This window comes from Balearica regulorum, chromosome 10, assembly GCF_011004875.1.
Source record: "Balearica regulorum gibbericeps isolate bBalReg1 chromosome 10, bBalReg1.pri, whole genome shotgun sequence".
NCBI lineage: Eukaryota > Metazoa > Chordata > Aves > Gruiformes > Gruidae > Balearica > Balearica regulorum.
The window spans coordinates 1,886,271-1,900,354 of NC_046193.1; the positions used below are offsets into that span (position 1 = coordinate 1,886,271).

The window sequence follows — 14,084 nt, forward strand, 5'->3', positions numbered from 1 at the left end:
TTGGTGCAGATTTCCACAGCTCCCTACCTAGAATGCCCCAGGAAACTCCATGGAAACAAACTCAGGCAGCCTGCGGGGTTGTTAGAGCATTTCCCTGCTAATGTGGGATCGTTCTGCAGTTTGCTTTCTTCTGTTTAATCTTTTAGCTCCACTTTCAGCCGGTTCCTTGGGCATAGTTCTACAGTTGATAGGTGGTTTTTTTTCATTGTGTATGTACAAAATGGAGGTTGTACATATAGAGACAAGTCTAGTATATTTTTAATAGCTTTATCATTAGACGGTGTATGGATTTCTTTCTGGACTACAAATGTACTCAGTCAGTGCCCATTAGGAATAAACAGATAGGATTGTTAGACCTTCCTGCTTGCTTTCTTTAGAGCAGTGCAATATTTTTTTTTCCTGCCCAGTTAATTTGTTAAAAAACAAAATAAACAAACCTTGTTTTGAAGTAACCTAAAATAGGTATTTCTTTTTTTTCCCTGAAACAGACATTCCTGCAATTACTTTGTGTAGAATGAGATACTTTGTTTGCTGTAGCTTAATGATGCTGTGTTCGGGAATTGGGTTATTTTTATGTTTTAAATTTACTTTCCATCTTTGAGCAGTGTTTGGAAAGAAGCCAAAAGATTTAAATGGGATTTTAGATGTAAAGAAAGAAGGGGGGTGATTGTGTGATTATACTAAAATTATTCTGTAAATGCAATAAGAATTAAGTAACTTTCTGTACCCTGAATACAGATCTTTCAATAGATTTTAAACTTGATTTCTTCTGTCTCTACTGGTTTTTGAAAAACAAACTAAACTTTGTTTTTCATGTTGTCAGTCTACGCCTGAGGTTTTCCACAATGACAAGTTGGATCTGTGGGTGGGTGACCAGGTTAAAAGGCTGGGCTGTAGCTTTTTCTGGGTGTGTAGACCTTCTTTGTATATGTCTTGGTTTCCGTCTTGCTCCCCGGTAGTGATCTGTTTGTGGCTCTCATCCAGGGAGACTTCTTCAGCGCATGTAGCTTTTCTTGTGTTTGACACTGTTTTCATATCTGATCTTCACGTAAGAAAACCAGTAATAAGCCTTTCTCCGTAGGGCTGCTTTGATTCTGTATTTGTCTGAAGAAATTAATTGTGCAAGGATGGGAAGTTTCTAACATAGACTGTACTACAAGAGACTCCATCGTCTGCCTCTGTGCTCCCCGGTGACACAATGCCGGGGGCCAAAGCTACAGCGAGGTCTCTCCGTGCCGAAGGCTGCCCGCCACATACGCAGCTTCTTTAAAGCAGATAAACTTTTGAAGCCCTTCCACCACCACGGTGCCTGTGGGACTTGCTGGGCGCTGGGCACATTGGCAGCTATTGCGGCTCTGTGTTGCCAGCTACCAAATTGATTGGATCTGTGGCTTTTTGTGTTTGGGGCTTTTCAGCTGCAGTTACCAAGTACATAAACACTGTTACTAATAGCACACTGAACTGCGATTAGCAGCAGCAGGGAAATTTCTAGAAAACTATCTCAGTAAAAAATAGAACCTTCTAGCCATGTTTCAGGCCAGCCCCAAAATGGGGATTTTTGCTACGTGAACTGTGCTTTTTCCTGTATGTTTGAAAATATATGCATCTCCTGACTGAGGCATTTGGTCGTTGGGGAGCGTACTTTAGGTGTCTGTCTTCAGAAAGAAAACGAGGTATTTTTAATGAAGCTGTAATCCCGCTACTTGTGATTGTCTAAGGAGGAGTCCCTGAGGTCACAACGTGCTCAGTGTCATTCGGCACCACAATCAAGGTTGCGCCGGGGTGGCGGCTAATCAGCGCTGCCTTGTGTCTCATTACCATCTCTTCTTTATGTACAGCATATTGTCACTGCACAAAGACAGAGTCTGTTAAATATTTATTTATAGTAAGAAGGGCCAAACTGTTAAGAGAAGATTTAAAAAAATCTGTGTTAAAAGCAAGGCAGTGATCGAGTGGGTTGGCACTTCCACGGCACACTGTGTTAAGCAGTAAACTTAATTATAAGTAAATTAAGTTCACCCTTTTCAATTGTTAAACTAACAACGAGCCACAAAGCCAACATATGTAAACCACCCCCTCAAAATTGATCACTATTCACAAATCTTGAACTCTGAAAGCAAACAAATTACAGGGTGGAATAAGCTCCTAAAAGCTCTTTTAAAGCTTTAGTGCTTTAGTTAAAAGCTATTTGGACAATATGGTTTGTTTCCATTCTTGTACAGCTAATTCTTGCATATGCTGCCTCCTCCCGTCACACAATCCTGTTTATTTTTGTAAACATACTAGTGATCTTGGGATTAAAAGTGAAGATTTGCAATTAATTTACATTACTCACTGTAAATATAATTAATGTAATTCTGATGCTAATTTTATGAACCTCCATAGACCATACACATTTATGACTGTATGACCAAAAGTTGATCTATGGCAGTTTGGATAAGTACAAATAACCATTTAAAAATTTCTAACACAATGATGGAGCATTCATTATGAGGCTTTGGCTAATGTTTTATTACAGCCTGTGGAAAAACTGGTTTCACCCTAAAAATTTAACTCTATCATATATATGTTTATATTAAACCTGAAGTCATTCACAATGAGAGCAAGTCTAATTAGTAGTACTAGACTACACGTTAAAATACTGCTGTTTGAACATAAGCGTAGTTGTAATGATCTCTGTACTGTCACTATCTTAAGTAAACTTTCTGCTGCAATAATTCTTCAGGAGGGTTCTGTAGTTGCCTTTTTGGGTAGCGAACACAAAGCCACACAATGCAAGGATGACTGTTCTGTTAGTGAATAAAGTAATCTGATGCCCAGTGTGAGAAAAGCCAGCAAGAAGGTAGAATATAAGAATGGATCTTAACGAGGCTCTCACAGAATTGTGCCCAGCTCCCTGTTCCATGCAGCTGTGCTATTTTTGCTCAGTGGGTATATGAAGGATAAAAGCAGTGTGGCCAAGAATATGTACTTGTAAGCTGCACAGTGCGATTCTTCTGCGATCATGATTTGGTTTATGTACACTGCCCTATCCTGGTGCTGCTCTTTGCCACTAAGCCGTCTGGTGAGGACACTTTTTTGCACCTTGAAATTACATACACCCCTAAACTAAGCTTCAACTTTAACTTCAAAATGTGCTGAAAGGTGGTTTATGCTCAGGGACAAATTCCAGCAAGTGTGATGAGAGGGCAATGACTATGTGTCTGCTGTGGAGCAAGCTTAGCACCTCCAGGAAGGATGTTTGCGCTGCCTGAAGTTTTCAAGCATTTACAATGTAAAGGTTTCTAACCCTTCCTAGGGCAGGCTTTAATACTGCATATGCTAGTGTATTCCTGATACAGGTGAATTGAGCTGAGATCGTAATGCTAAGTGCACAGAGTGCAAGCCTGAAAGTAGAAGACAGGTTCTGGAAATGCTTAATATAATGGTGCATACAGTAGAACTTGTGTCAGTCATTCATAGAACAAAGTACTGTCATTCACGTGTGACAAGCACGGAAGAGTAGAGTGCTTTTGCAATAGTGAAGATTGATCACGTTTTGACTAGTTCAGCAAAAATGTTTCTGTAATTCCCCTTTCTCTAGTGTATAGGAAATGGTTGTTGGGGTTTTAGTTTCGCGTGGTTTTGTACATGTATGTTTATATTGCTAAGTATTATAAAATGTCACTAAAAAGGAAGAAAATGTTAAGTCATTAAGCATTTGACTTTTAAGGACATAGCATTTTTGAATAGTTTTAATACAGTATAATTTTATTCTTTTGCTATCATCTCAGGACCTCATTGGAAACACGAAGCAGCATCTCAACTGATCCACTCAGGTACTGTAGTAATACAGGTATTAATTTTAGGTTTGAAATAATAGAAGTTACCTCTGTTCTGTATCAGCTGTACATCATGTAACTTTATCTTACAATGCACAGCCAGTAAAGGCATTGACCAAATAGCTGGATTTTTCTGAGGGGATAGTTAGTTGTCTTCCAGGATTTCAGTGAACTTGAAATTCAGTTCTAGCTTCCAACACTGTGTATTTGTTCTCAGAGGAGCACGAAGGGGAGGGAGAGAAGGTGTGTTTGTGCACACACATGGGCAAACCATGTCTGTCTCAGATTTTTTATAACCTTAGACTGTGCTGAAAATATTTGACCTTCACTGGCAGTTTTATACTGCTTTGAGTGAACAATACTGATTGTGTCGAAATGTCATTCATGTTTTCCATTGCTCAGCATTTTGATAAAAGCACATGTATAAACTTCAGAGAGTACTGTCATACGAGTCATTGCAGTAACTGAGATTTTACTTTGATCACTCGATTTAGAAAAAAATGCTTAGCACTGTTAACACTGCATATCAAATGGGCACCTTGCATCTTTGATTCTCATTGTTGCACATTAAAGAGAGCATCAAAGTCACAGACTTCCTTTGATTAAGTTGGGGCAGAGTCTCTTCCTCTCAAATTGACAGTTGTTTTGGTAAAAGTCTTCCTTTGGAGATGTTACAGATTAAGGATGTGACTTTTTCCCACACTGTGTAGTTTTAACCTTGCTTGAACAAAACATTGGTGGAAACTGTTCTGTTTAACCTTATTCAAATTAAAGGTCCTCCCTATTATAATCTTCCATTGTTTCCCAGCATATGGGCTTCTGAAAGTGAAGTGTATGCCTTATTATCATTCCCTAAAACCACCACACCACACACCTCCCCATGTTGTCATATTATCTTTGTCTTCAGCTCAGCATAGCAACACTGGACGATGTTCAGTCATGACTGTAGTTTTGTTCCCATCTCCCGGTTTGACTGCAACACTATTTCTTTGTGTGGTAGGACAATGCAGGAAACAATGTCAACTTCCACCTCCAGCCTCGCTTTTCTGCAAACTTATTTTAGCAAGAATATCATGTAGCTGGTTTGTGACTTACCATGCTCTGGGATAAGGTTCCCTGATAAGGGATAAGGTATTGCTGCCATCTTTAGTCCAGGCTAGATAAGTCTTTGTGAAAATAGCAGATTTTATTACAATGTTTTTCCTTCCCGGTGGAATTTTTTTTCATCAGTGAGAAAGATCAGGAAGAATTAGATAGATGTAAGAAGTGGCTGAATTTTAACATTTAGTGGGAAAAGGAAAAGGGAATATTTTTTGCATAGGTTTAGTTGCACTGAATAGATATGTTTTCTAGAGACTGCAGTGGTTGAATCATTTTAAGTTGCATGGGATCATAAAAACATATGAATATTTCCTTGTTTTGAACTATTTTCAATAAAAAAGAGACCATGCAATTTAATATCCCCCAATATGGCCACTGCCACTGCTGCATGGCCTCATGAACCATAAAGTTTAATACACGCAGTTGATGTGTTAAGTTCTGCGGCGTTGGCTGTCATTAGTGTGTGTTCAGTGGGTAATGCTTCCTTAAGCCTGCAACAGAGAGGTGCAGGCTGAAATGGAATCCTTGATTGTGCTTCTTTATATTTCAAACAATACTTTTATAATAGCTTGTATTCTACCTTCTTTTACAACATTTTTTTAAGCTGTAAGTTATGAGAGATTTTGAGACTTTCTTCTTTATCCCATTCATTATTATAAAACCTCTGTGCTCAGACTTTTCCTAAACTAATTCAAACACATAATCTTGAGAATACTTGTAAATTTTTTGAGAACCGTCTTTATAAAAAAGTATTTGGAAATAAATGTGCTTGCATCCAGTAAGTCCTTTTGAATTTTGAGAATTGGGCTGAAATAATATCTAGGAGTTACCAGATGAGGATGTAAAAACACTACTCTAACTACAAATGAAATAATTGTATGATTGTTTTACTCTAGAGTTTTTAAATATGATAGAGGAGATTTAAAGAAATTTCCAGATATTATCAGCTAAAGCAGTGGATTTTTTCTAGGGTTAAATAATTATTGAAGAAACAGCATGTAAAATCTAATTGACTTCAGTACCTCAAAGAACCCTGTTCTGGAGTTGTAATTAAACAGAATTAAGGCTACTATTTTTAAGTAAAATGAAAGATAGTAGAAGACTTCTTGTTACTGAACGTTTTCTCATGAACCTCTTGAGCCAATTTGCCTTTGAATGACCCATAAAAAGGAATGTACCAGTTAATATGAACCCGTGTAGTGTCCTGTCAAGCAATTAGTATTGTCTGGTCAGGCTACTTTTCTTGCATTTTGCCCACTAAACTCCTGTTCCATCAGCAAGGTAAGTTTGCCCTTGAAGAACCACTCTGCTAGTTCTCGCCTGTTCTGGAGCATTGTAATCCAGACTTCTGATTGTGTGAAATTTCAATTGTATGTAGATTCCCCACAAGAGAGATCCATTTGTTTCCCCTGGATTTATTTAGACTGCACTTGGATTCTGTAGGTTCAATTTGAAAGTTACATCCTTGTGAGATCAGAGAAAAGCTTAGTGCCATAAAGAATAATGTGAGAAATTTGCTTATGTCCTTTATAAAGAGAAAAATCTGAACAAATTGGCATGATACATTTATATATATGTATGTATATTTTGTTTTGTTTTGCACAGTTTCTTTCATAGCCTGCACAGTATTTGTTCTGGATATTTGAAGTTGGTATCTGAAAATATTTTTTTTCCTAATATCTAAATCTTAATGTGGGCCTTCTGGAGTGTTGTACTACCAGACCTGTTTCTACCAGAAATTTAAATATTTAAGCTTTGCAGATATTCATGGCGTATTTTTTGTCTTCCGTAACAAATTGATTAACTAGCATTGGTATGAATTTGGAGAACAGACCTGCAGAAAAGATAATTCAGCATTAGGAGAACAGCAAATTTCTTACCATTCTACTTCATGAAATTTAGGCAGCTTAGAGAGGTAATAACCAGAAATTAAGGATAGTATCAGATGATGATTAATATTCATCTGTGGGGGAGTGCAAAATCTGAGAGCTATTTGAAGCAAAATAACTTTGTTTTGAGTTACTGGAGCGCTCCTAGGCTTCAAGCAAAGAGGTGAGGAGGAACAGAGAGCTTGATTGTTATGTCCCTGATTCTCTGGGCATCTCTGTAGAGCACGGCACCAACGTGCCCAGGCGTCCAACGGTGCAGCAGAGCCCGAGAGCTCTGCATGAACTCAGCTCCTCCGTTTTCCCTGATTGGGAAGGGATGCTTGCTGAAGTGGTACCCAGAAATGTGTAAGAGGGCTGGGAAGAGAGATCTGGTTTGGCAGCACCTTTAACGTCAAAGTCTTCCTTATTCTTTGCATCGGGAACCTAGGAAATTTTCCCACCAACTTGTATTGGAGGCTATTTGATTTCCAATATCAAGAAAGGAACCCAATGCACAGGAGCTTTGTGTGCTGTTGTATTCTGTGAGCAATGAGGCCTTTAAGCCTCCCAGGAACTAGTTCAGCATCTATTCGGTTGCACAAAATCTTGTTTTGTACCCCTTCTATGTATTCCTTCTATGATCCCCACTTTTTACTGTGGTGTGCACAGGGGATATCATGGAATTAGTATGCGAACCATGCTGTCTTGGTCTCACGATATTCTTGAGCTCCACGATCGTGAGCATGAAGTTTTTGTGTGTGGCAATTTAAGTGTTTCACCCTGGAATCATGAAAGACTCATGGAAAACAGTTTTCTTATCGCAGGCTTCCAATTTCTGTACTCCATGTAAGCAGGCAAATACACTGTTCTTTCTGGGCAAGTGAAATATCTTTCAGGAATGTTCCTGGTGTATCACTATAAGGGTGTAAGTAAGTAAATAATAGTAATTTATGTATTTTATGAAGGGTTAAAGATATAGCTAGAAAAATCAATTTTCCTGATTTCCCCAACCCCAAGAAATCAGTATACTAGTAAGTCTAGCAGGCACTGATGTCATGCTGGGGTTATTTTATACAACGCTCTCCCTCTTCAGTGGATTGTTTTACTTCAGCCTCAGAACTTCATGGATTGACAAGACAACCATCCCTTAAAAAAGAGGCATTGTACTGTATGATTTTCACTTTGCCCTTTTTTTAGTGGCTGTTTTTGAAAGCCTTGTCAGAGGCTTCGGTACATTGCTGCCAGAGCTGCCTCTGCATAGCAAAACTCTAAAGGACTACAGAAATTTTCAGCTCACTTATGGTACCCGTGCTGAAGCTGCAGCATGTCCAGAAATTCCTACTCTTGTTAGGCCTGGGAATTCCAAGTCAAAGGTTTCACTAAATGCCGTTCTGAAAGAACTAGTTTTATATCCAGGGAGAGCGTGAGATGAAGCTCAATTTTCTTTGTTGTTTTCCTCTGGAAGACAAGTAAAAATGAAGAACATGTTGAGAGCATGGTGCTTTTCATTTGCAAAAGTCCTAATTAGCATTTTCTCTGCATGCAGTGCAGTATAATCAGCATTGGTTGCTGTCAGAAAATTCATGGGTCCATAGCCTCTACTCACTGAAAGTCCAGTATTTAGAAGTAAGTAATTAAGGTGACAAACAGTGTCTTTTCTTTTTTTTTTTCTTTCTTTCTTGAAAGGGTATGATGGAGAGAAAGAAATTGCTTTGCAATGTGAACAGTTAAAGGATGAGTTTTCAGAAAAATCTCATTTCAGGATCAAATCTTTAGATGGTGGCTCTTGAGCTTAATTGTGTCAGTATGGCTTCCCCCTTCTCCTTCCTTGATCCTGACAATAGATCTTCTTGGTTATGGGGCGAGGCATTCCTTGCTGCTGCTTTTTTTTTTTTTTTTTTTTTTTTTTTTTTTTTTATTTTTTAAAGGAATCTCAAGAAATTCAGGCAGAAGAATGTTCCAATAGGGAGAATTCAAACTTCCCCCCCCCCCCCCCCCCAACTGTTTGTTCTTGGAAATAAAAAGAAAAGGTTTCCTCTTGGCAGTATACCATGGCCTTTGTAATGGACCAGCCCAGCCCAAACCAGGAGGCAGGACCAGGGAGACTGGGGAGGGCTGGGGCTCAGCAGCAGGCACTGGATCGCCAGGGCCTTTCAGTTCCTCTTTAGATAAAACCATCCCTGGAAAACAGAGTAGGGATGAAAAGCTGGAAGATTTTGATATCCGTTGCATGATGGCATCACTGTCTTCAAAATTGCCAAGCTAATGAAGCCCGAGGGAATATGAGTTCAGGAAGGAAAATAGACTTAAACTTTCCCAGTATTTAATATTGTTAGGGGGCTTGCTTCTCAAAAGTAAGCAGTAATGTTTTCTTAGAAATCACTGCAACAGTACCAGCTCTGAAGCTGGTCTGCAAGAAATCCCAGTGAGTAAATGCAGGCATCACAGGCAATTGATTGTTTTAAATTCTTTACAAGAAATTATTTTTTGAAAGGCCCAAATCAAATGCATATCATGTTCATGCTTTTTCATGCAAGTTGCTTTTCTCAGAGCCTGTTTGTTTCCACACTTATCCTGTACAATATATTTTTTAGGGAAATACCAGGCAAAGTGTGACATTGTCTAGGTATAATTTACAGATTTCTTTACTTCACTAAAGAAAGTGCCAAATCTTACTCAACTATATTTATTGTTTCATTTCAAGTAAACTTACACAAACCAGTTTTCTAAGAAGTTGCAAGGCTCTTATGTAACTGAACAGTGACAATGAGTAAAACCAGAAACCAAAAGGATCCCTAAATATAGCTTATTATCCAGGCACTTGGGCAACTAGATATGTCTACGTGGAAAAGAGCCTCCAGTTAAGCTTGAGGGGTTTGGGTTTCTTTTCATATTTTTTGAACAGTGTTAAAAATGGGGGTGGGTGGTTGTGGGTTGGTTTGGTTTTGTTTTGCGTTTTTGTTGTTGTTTTGCTTTTTGGGGTTTTGGTGGGTTGGTTTGGTGTGGGGTTTTTTAAGACCACTTGTCCAAGTGCCAGAATCTTTGCTTTTAAGTATTTCCTCAGATTCTGATGTTGGGTTTGTTGTTGTTTCTGTTGAACTCTTAAATTCCTGTTACCTCTCTGATACTATTGCACGCTGTATCCTAAACATTCACTATTAGTGATTTTCAAAAACTCAACAGAATGAGAAATACCCAAATTGCAGCGTCTGGAAAAGCAAACAGCAGACTGGACAGGAGAATTGGTCAATCTCCACTAGGACAATTGTTATTTCACAACAACAACGACGACTGTTTTAAAAAATGATAATTTGCTGTTAAAGTCTTCTCTTGCGCCGTTAAGGTCTCCTGCAAACTGGGAGTTCTGCACTGTTAACTCTTGCTCGGAGTATCCCGGGAGACTCCTGCGGAGTAAATGTGCACGTTGGGGTGGAGGGGAAAGGATGGAGGCAGGGGTTGGGGGGGAGAGCGGTGGTGCTAGAATTGGGCCAATGTCTTCCATAAAAGATGTCAGTTAAATTTGGGCTCCTGTCTTCAGAATAAAAGCAATTTGCTTTTATCGCGTCTAGCCAGGGGTTTTAAGTAGCAAGCGCTGGTAATTTGGCGATTTCCTTTAAAGCAGCTAATCGCCCTGCGCTCCCTGCGGAAGGAAGACGCCGTCCGGCTCTCGCCGCAGCCGAGTCGGGCGGAGGAGCTGCCGTTCGGCACCCCGCTCACCGCCCAGCCCCGACCCGGGCCCTGCCGCCGGTCTGTCCCCGCAGGGCCACGGCGGCGGCTCCCGCCGGGAGGTACCGGCGTGTCCCCGCTGCCCCGGCAACGCCGGCAGCCGGCCGGGGCGGCGTCAGCGCTCGGGGGCGGCGGGGGCTGCCCCGCTGCGCACCATGTGCCTCCCGTGATTAGTTGTGCTTCACGCAGACCTCGCTGGCCAAGTGTGTTGGGAATAAGATAAGCTTCATTTGGTTTGTGAGTGGGGAGGGTCTGCACTTCTGCCTATCTTTTTTTTTTTTTTCCCCCCTCCTTTTTTTTTTTTTTTTTTTTCTCCCCTCCCCTGTCATAAGGAGCCCACAGTTTTCATAGGTGCTGGCAGACAATGGAGCTGATGTGATTTACACAGGAGGAGCTGATTAACAGAGTTGTGTGCTGCTCTATTTAAAAGGAAAAAAAAAATAGAAAAAGGAAAAAAGCCTGCAGTTCCCATGTGATGGGATCATAGCAGTGCTGTGATTATAGGGCAGTTGTTGTCAGATCTGATTGAGATAATTGCTTGCATTTTCCGAAGTTCCGTGAGCTTTAAGGATGCTTTCCAAAGGTCCTTTGAAAACCTTAGCTGGAATATATACACGTTGTTTGACCGGAGGGCTTTTAGAATGGCCTAAAATAGCCAAAAGGAGAAGTGGGATTTCTGTGCAGTAACAGTTACCAGGTAGTATTGGGGACTTTTGGAAAGATAAATCGCAGTTGGGATCAAAGAGCGATACAAAGAATTTGTATCCTTTGTGCGACTGCCTCTTTGTATTAAAGTAGGATACTGTAACTGTGCAGGTGCGGTGCCATGTGCATGACTAGCTGCATATATTGGTAGCAATTAGAAACACTTATGCTGCAGCAATAAGGAGAGGAGTGTGTTGGGCTGGATTTGAGTCATTCAAATCATAACAAAAAGAAGTCTTGTGTTGTTAAAACCTAGCTGCAGACTACAGTTGCTGCAGTAGAAGTATTTGAAAATGCTGAAGTTAAAGGCCTTCTGCTTGGATTACTGGCAGTTTTTGTGTCTCCAGCCTCTTCACGGTTTCTATAAAAGGTAAGAAAACATTAACTCTGAAATGCTTTTCAGAACCTGGTGGCTGCACATGATGCCACCAGTGCTTTTACTTGCTGTTCTACTCTGTTGCTGAAGGGCAAATATGCAGGGGAAAAGGGAGTGGTAGAGAATTAATGAGAACTTGTGACAAAGATTGTAAAGCTGCTTTTTTATTGCATTGATTATCAGCTACGTTTGTCTCTGTGCGTGCTGATGTGAAAGGTGATGATGCTGTTTGGTTTTAACATTTACTTTAAGTCACATCATCTCAGCTAAGACTCAATTAGTACTTTTTCTTCTCTGAAATGTTATCCTTAGGCACGGCAGCATGTGTTGTGTAGCGTACAGACTGTAAATAGCACTAGGAGATTAATTGAAATGTCACGGAAATTTATGTAATGCAGAGAAGATCTTTTTTTCCCAGAGATATTTAGTAATAGAATAGTTCATCTTTCATCTCCCTCCCAGCACAAAGTACGCATCACAGCCATTCAGAGCAACGGGCACTTCGCTTAGGCAGGTCTGACATCCGGCTTAAATGATTGATGGTGAACAGTGATCATAAAGAATAGGACTGGGTGTCAGATGCATTGAGCTTGTCTATTTAATGGAACAGCAAAATAAGCAATTCCATTTAACATGTCCCTGAACTTACCCTGATGCTTTTTAATCTAAACTTCTGGTTTTTTGCTCTTGATTTACACTACTAAGCAGAGGGAATTATATGTATTTGAATTTTCTGGGGAAAACGTGGGGGTCACTTTGCTGTTAACAAAAACCGTGCAATTCTTTAAAATAGGATTCTGTTCTTGTTATGGACACTTTCTGGTCTGACTACCTATTGTCAGACTACAGAAAGTGCTTTGTACTAAATGCTAATTGCAGTTGAATTTTTCATGCAGTGACTGAAGGCTGGAAAAGGGAACTGTTCCAATCTTTTTCAAGGTTTAAGGGGTGCCCCGCACACTCTGGCATTGAGTAATATAGGACCCTCATCTGTGACCATTGGCTTGTGAAGTTTCAAAAGATAGCTTTATTCTCCTCTTCTTGCAGCTTTTCACAGATTTCATTTCTAAGCCAAAAAAATTCCACCCTATTCCCAGCCATTGTAATGTCTTCCTTGCTGAGAAACCATATAAAATAATAGAAATGTAGCCAAACTGTTTTGACACAAATAAATACAACTAAACTAAAGCTTTATGTCTTGGATTCCTGGTGAAATCCCAGCTTTGTTGCAGATGAATTACTGTAGAGTTATTCTACATCTCCTAATGGAAACCTCTGTGGTATCTAAGGACTGCCCATTTATTTCCTTCCAGATAGTTAATTTATTTGTCATCAAAACCTAGATGTATTTGAGCCCTCCTCCTGGAGTGTGTTTGCGTGAACAGAAGTAAAAAGAGGACTCAAGTACTTAAATATCAGATAGAAGCACTTTGCTTTCATCGTTTTGAGAACAGGAAAATTGAAGGAAAGTTGCAACTTTCTCATGTTTTAAAAAGGGAAAAAAACCCACCACAAACACGCACACACACACACACACACACACCCTTTCTTGAGACTTACTTTCAATTACTATTTATTAGTAATTGAAGATAAGTTAAAATCCTCTTGGAAAAGAGGCAAGGGGCTGTGGGGAAGAGTTTTGTGTGTGCCTAAGTGTATATATTTCTTATTTTTATGTATAAAAACCAAAACAAGATTTGAGTAGCAATTTCATTACATGGGTCTTACTACACAAATTTTTAGTGTCAGTGTTAGGGTTATTGCCCCCCTCTGTTATACCTCAGTGGTGTAAGGGAAGATGTATCGAAGGATGCGGACAGGAGCAAGGAGCAAACTTCAGACGCCCCTGTATGACATTCCCTCGTGCCACCACTCTCACCTGGTGACCAGCCACGGCTTCAGAGATGCAGTACCAAGTTGTGGGGGCAGCAGTACCAAACCCCTAAGCCTTCCCTGCGTACAGGTAGTGCTGTGACAGCAGGTGACCTTTCAGAGCAGACACAGGGTTGCTGTGGAATAGCTGCCCACCTCCTCCTTAAGCCATGTGTTCCTGATCCTCTGGGGTGACTCAGAGCCTCATTGCTTGGCCATGAGAGCTCTGCTCATCGCTCCTCGTGCGCTCACCCTCCCCAGCAGCGCTTAGCAAGCCGTACGTGACAAGAAATGTGACTGTTCTCTTTCCTTTTGTGGACTGAGCAGAGCATGACTTATTTTCAGTTGCAGTCAGTGCTCAAAACTGTGGTAAATGTTTCTTATTGCTTCAGAAAGCCACAGCTTCTCTGTGGCTTTGCTGCTCCATGTTCAGAAACCAAGCTGTCTTTTTCAGCTTTTGTTACTCAGGGGAGTCTTGCGGGATAGTGTCTGTTGCCTGACCTGGACAGTTCTGATTTATGGTATAATTTTGTCTTGCACTGGGAGCCACTTGCATGGAACTGTGCATCAGTATTGAAATCCATGGAGTTCAAGAAAAGTCTGCGCAGGGTGCCT

At 40.3% G+C, this 14,084-nt stretch overlaps 1 protein-coding gene across 17 annotated transcripts in view; it reads left to right on the plus strand.

Annotated features, from left to right (window-relative positions):
- The window catches only part of IQSEC1 (IQ motif and Sec7 domain ArfGEF 1), a 337,175-nt gene that overhangs the window by 177,719 nt on the left and 145,372 nt on the right, over positions 1–14,084 (plus strand). For 9 of the 17 annotated variants that reach the window (XM_075762694.1, XM_075762679.1, XM_075762680.1 and 6 more), the window contains one exon: positions 3,774–3,818. The exons of 6 other annotated variants lie outside the window; for them this stretch is intronic. In XM_075762694.1, coding sequence (XP_075618809.1) covers positions 3,774–3,818 — 45 coding nt within the window. Of the gene's footprint in view, positions 1–3,773; positions 3,819–10,678; positions 11,592–14,084 lie in introns of those variants that run through there. 2 more of the 17 variants (XM_075762696.1, XM_075762689.1) reach the window with 2 other exon arrangements.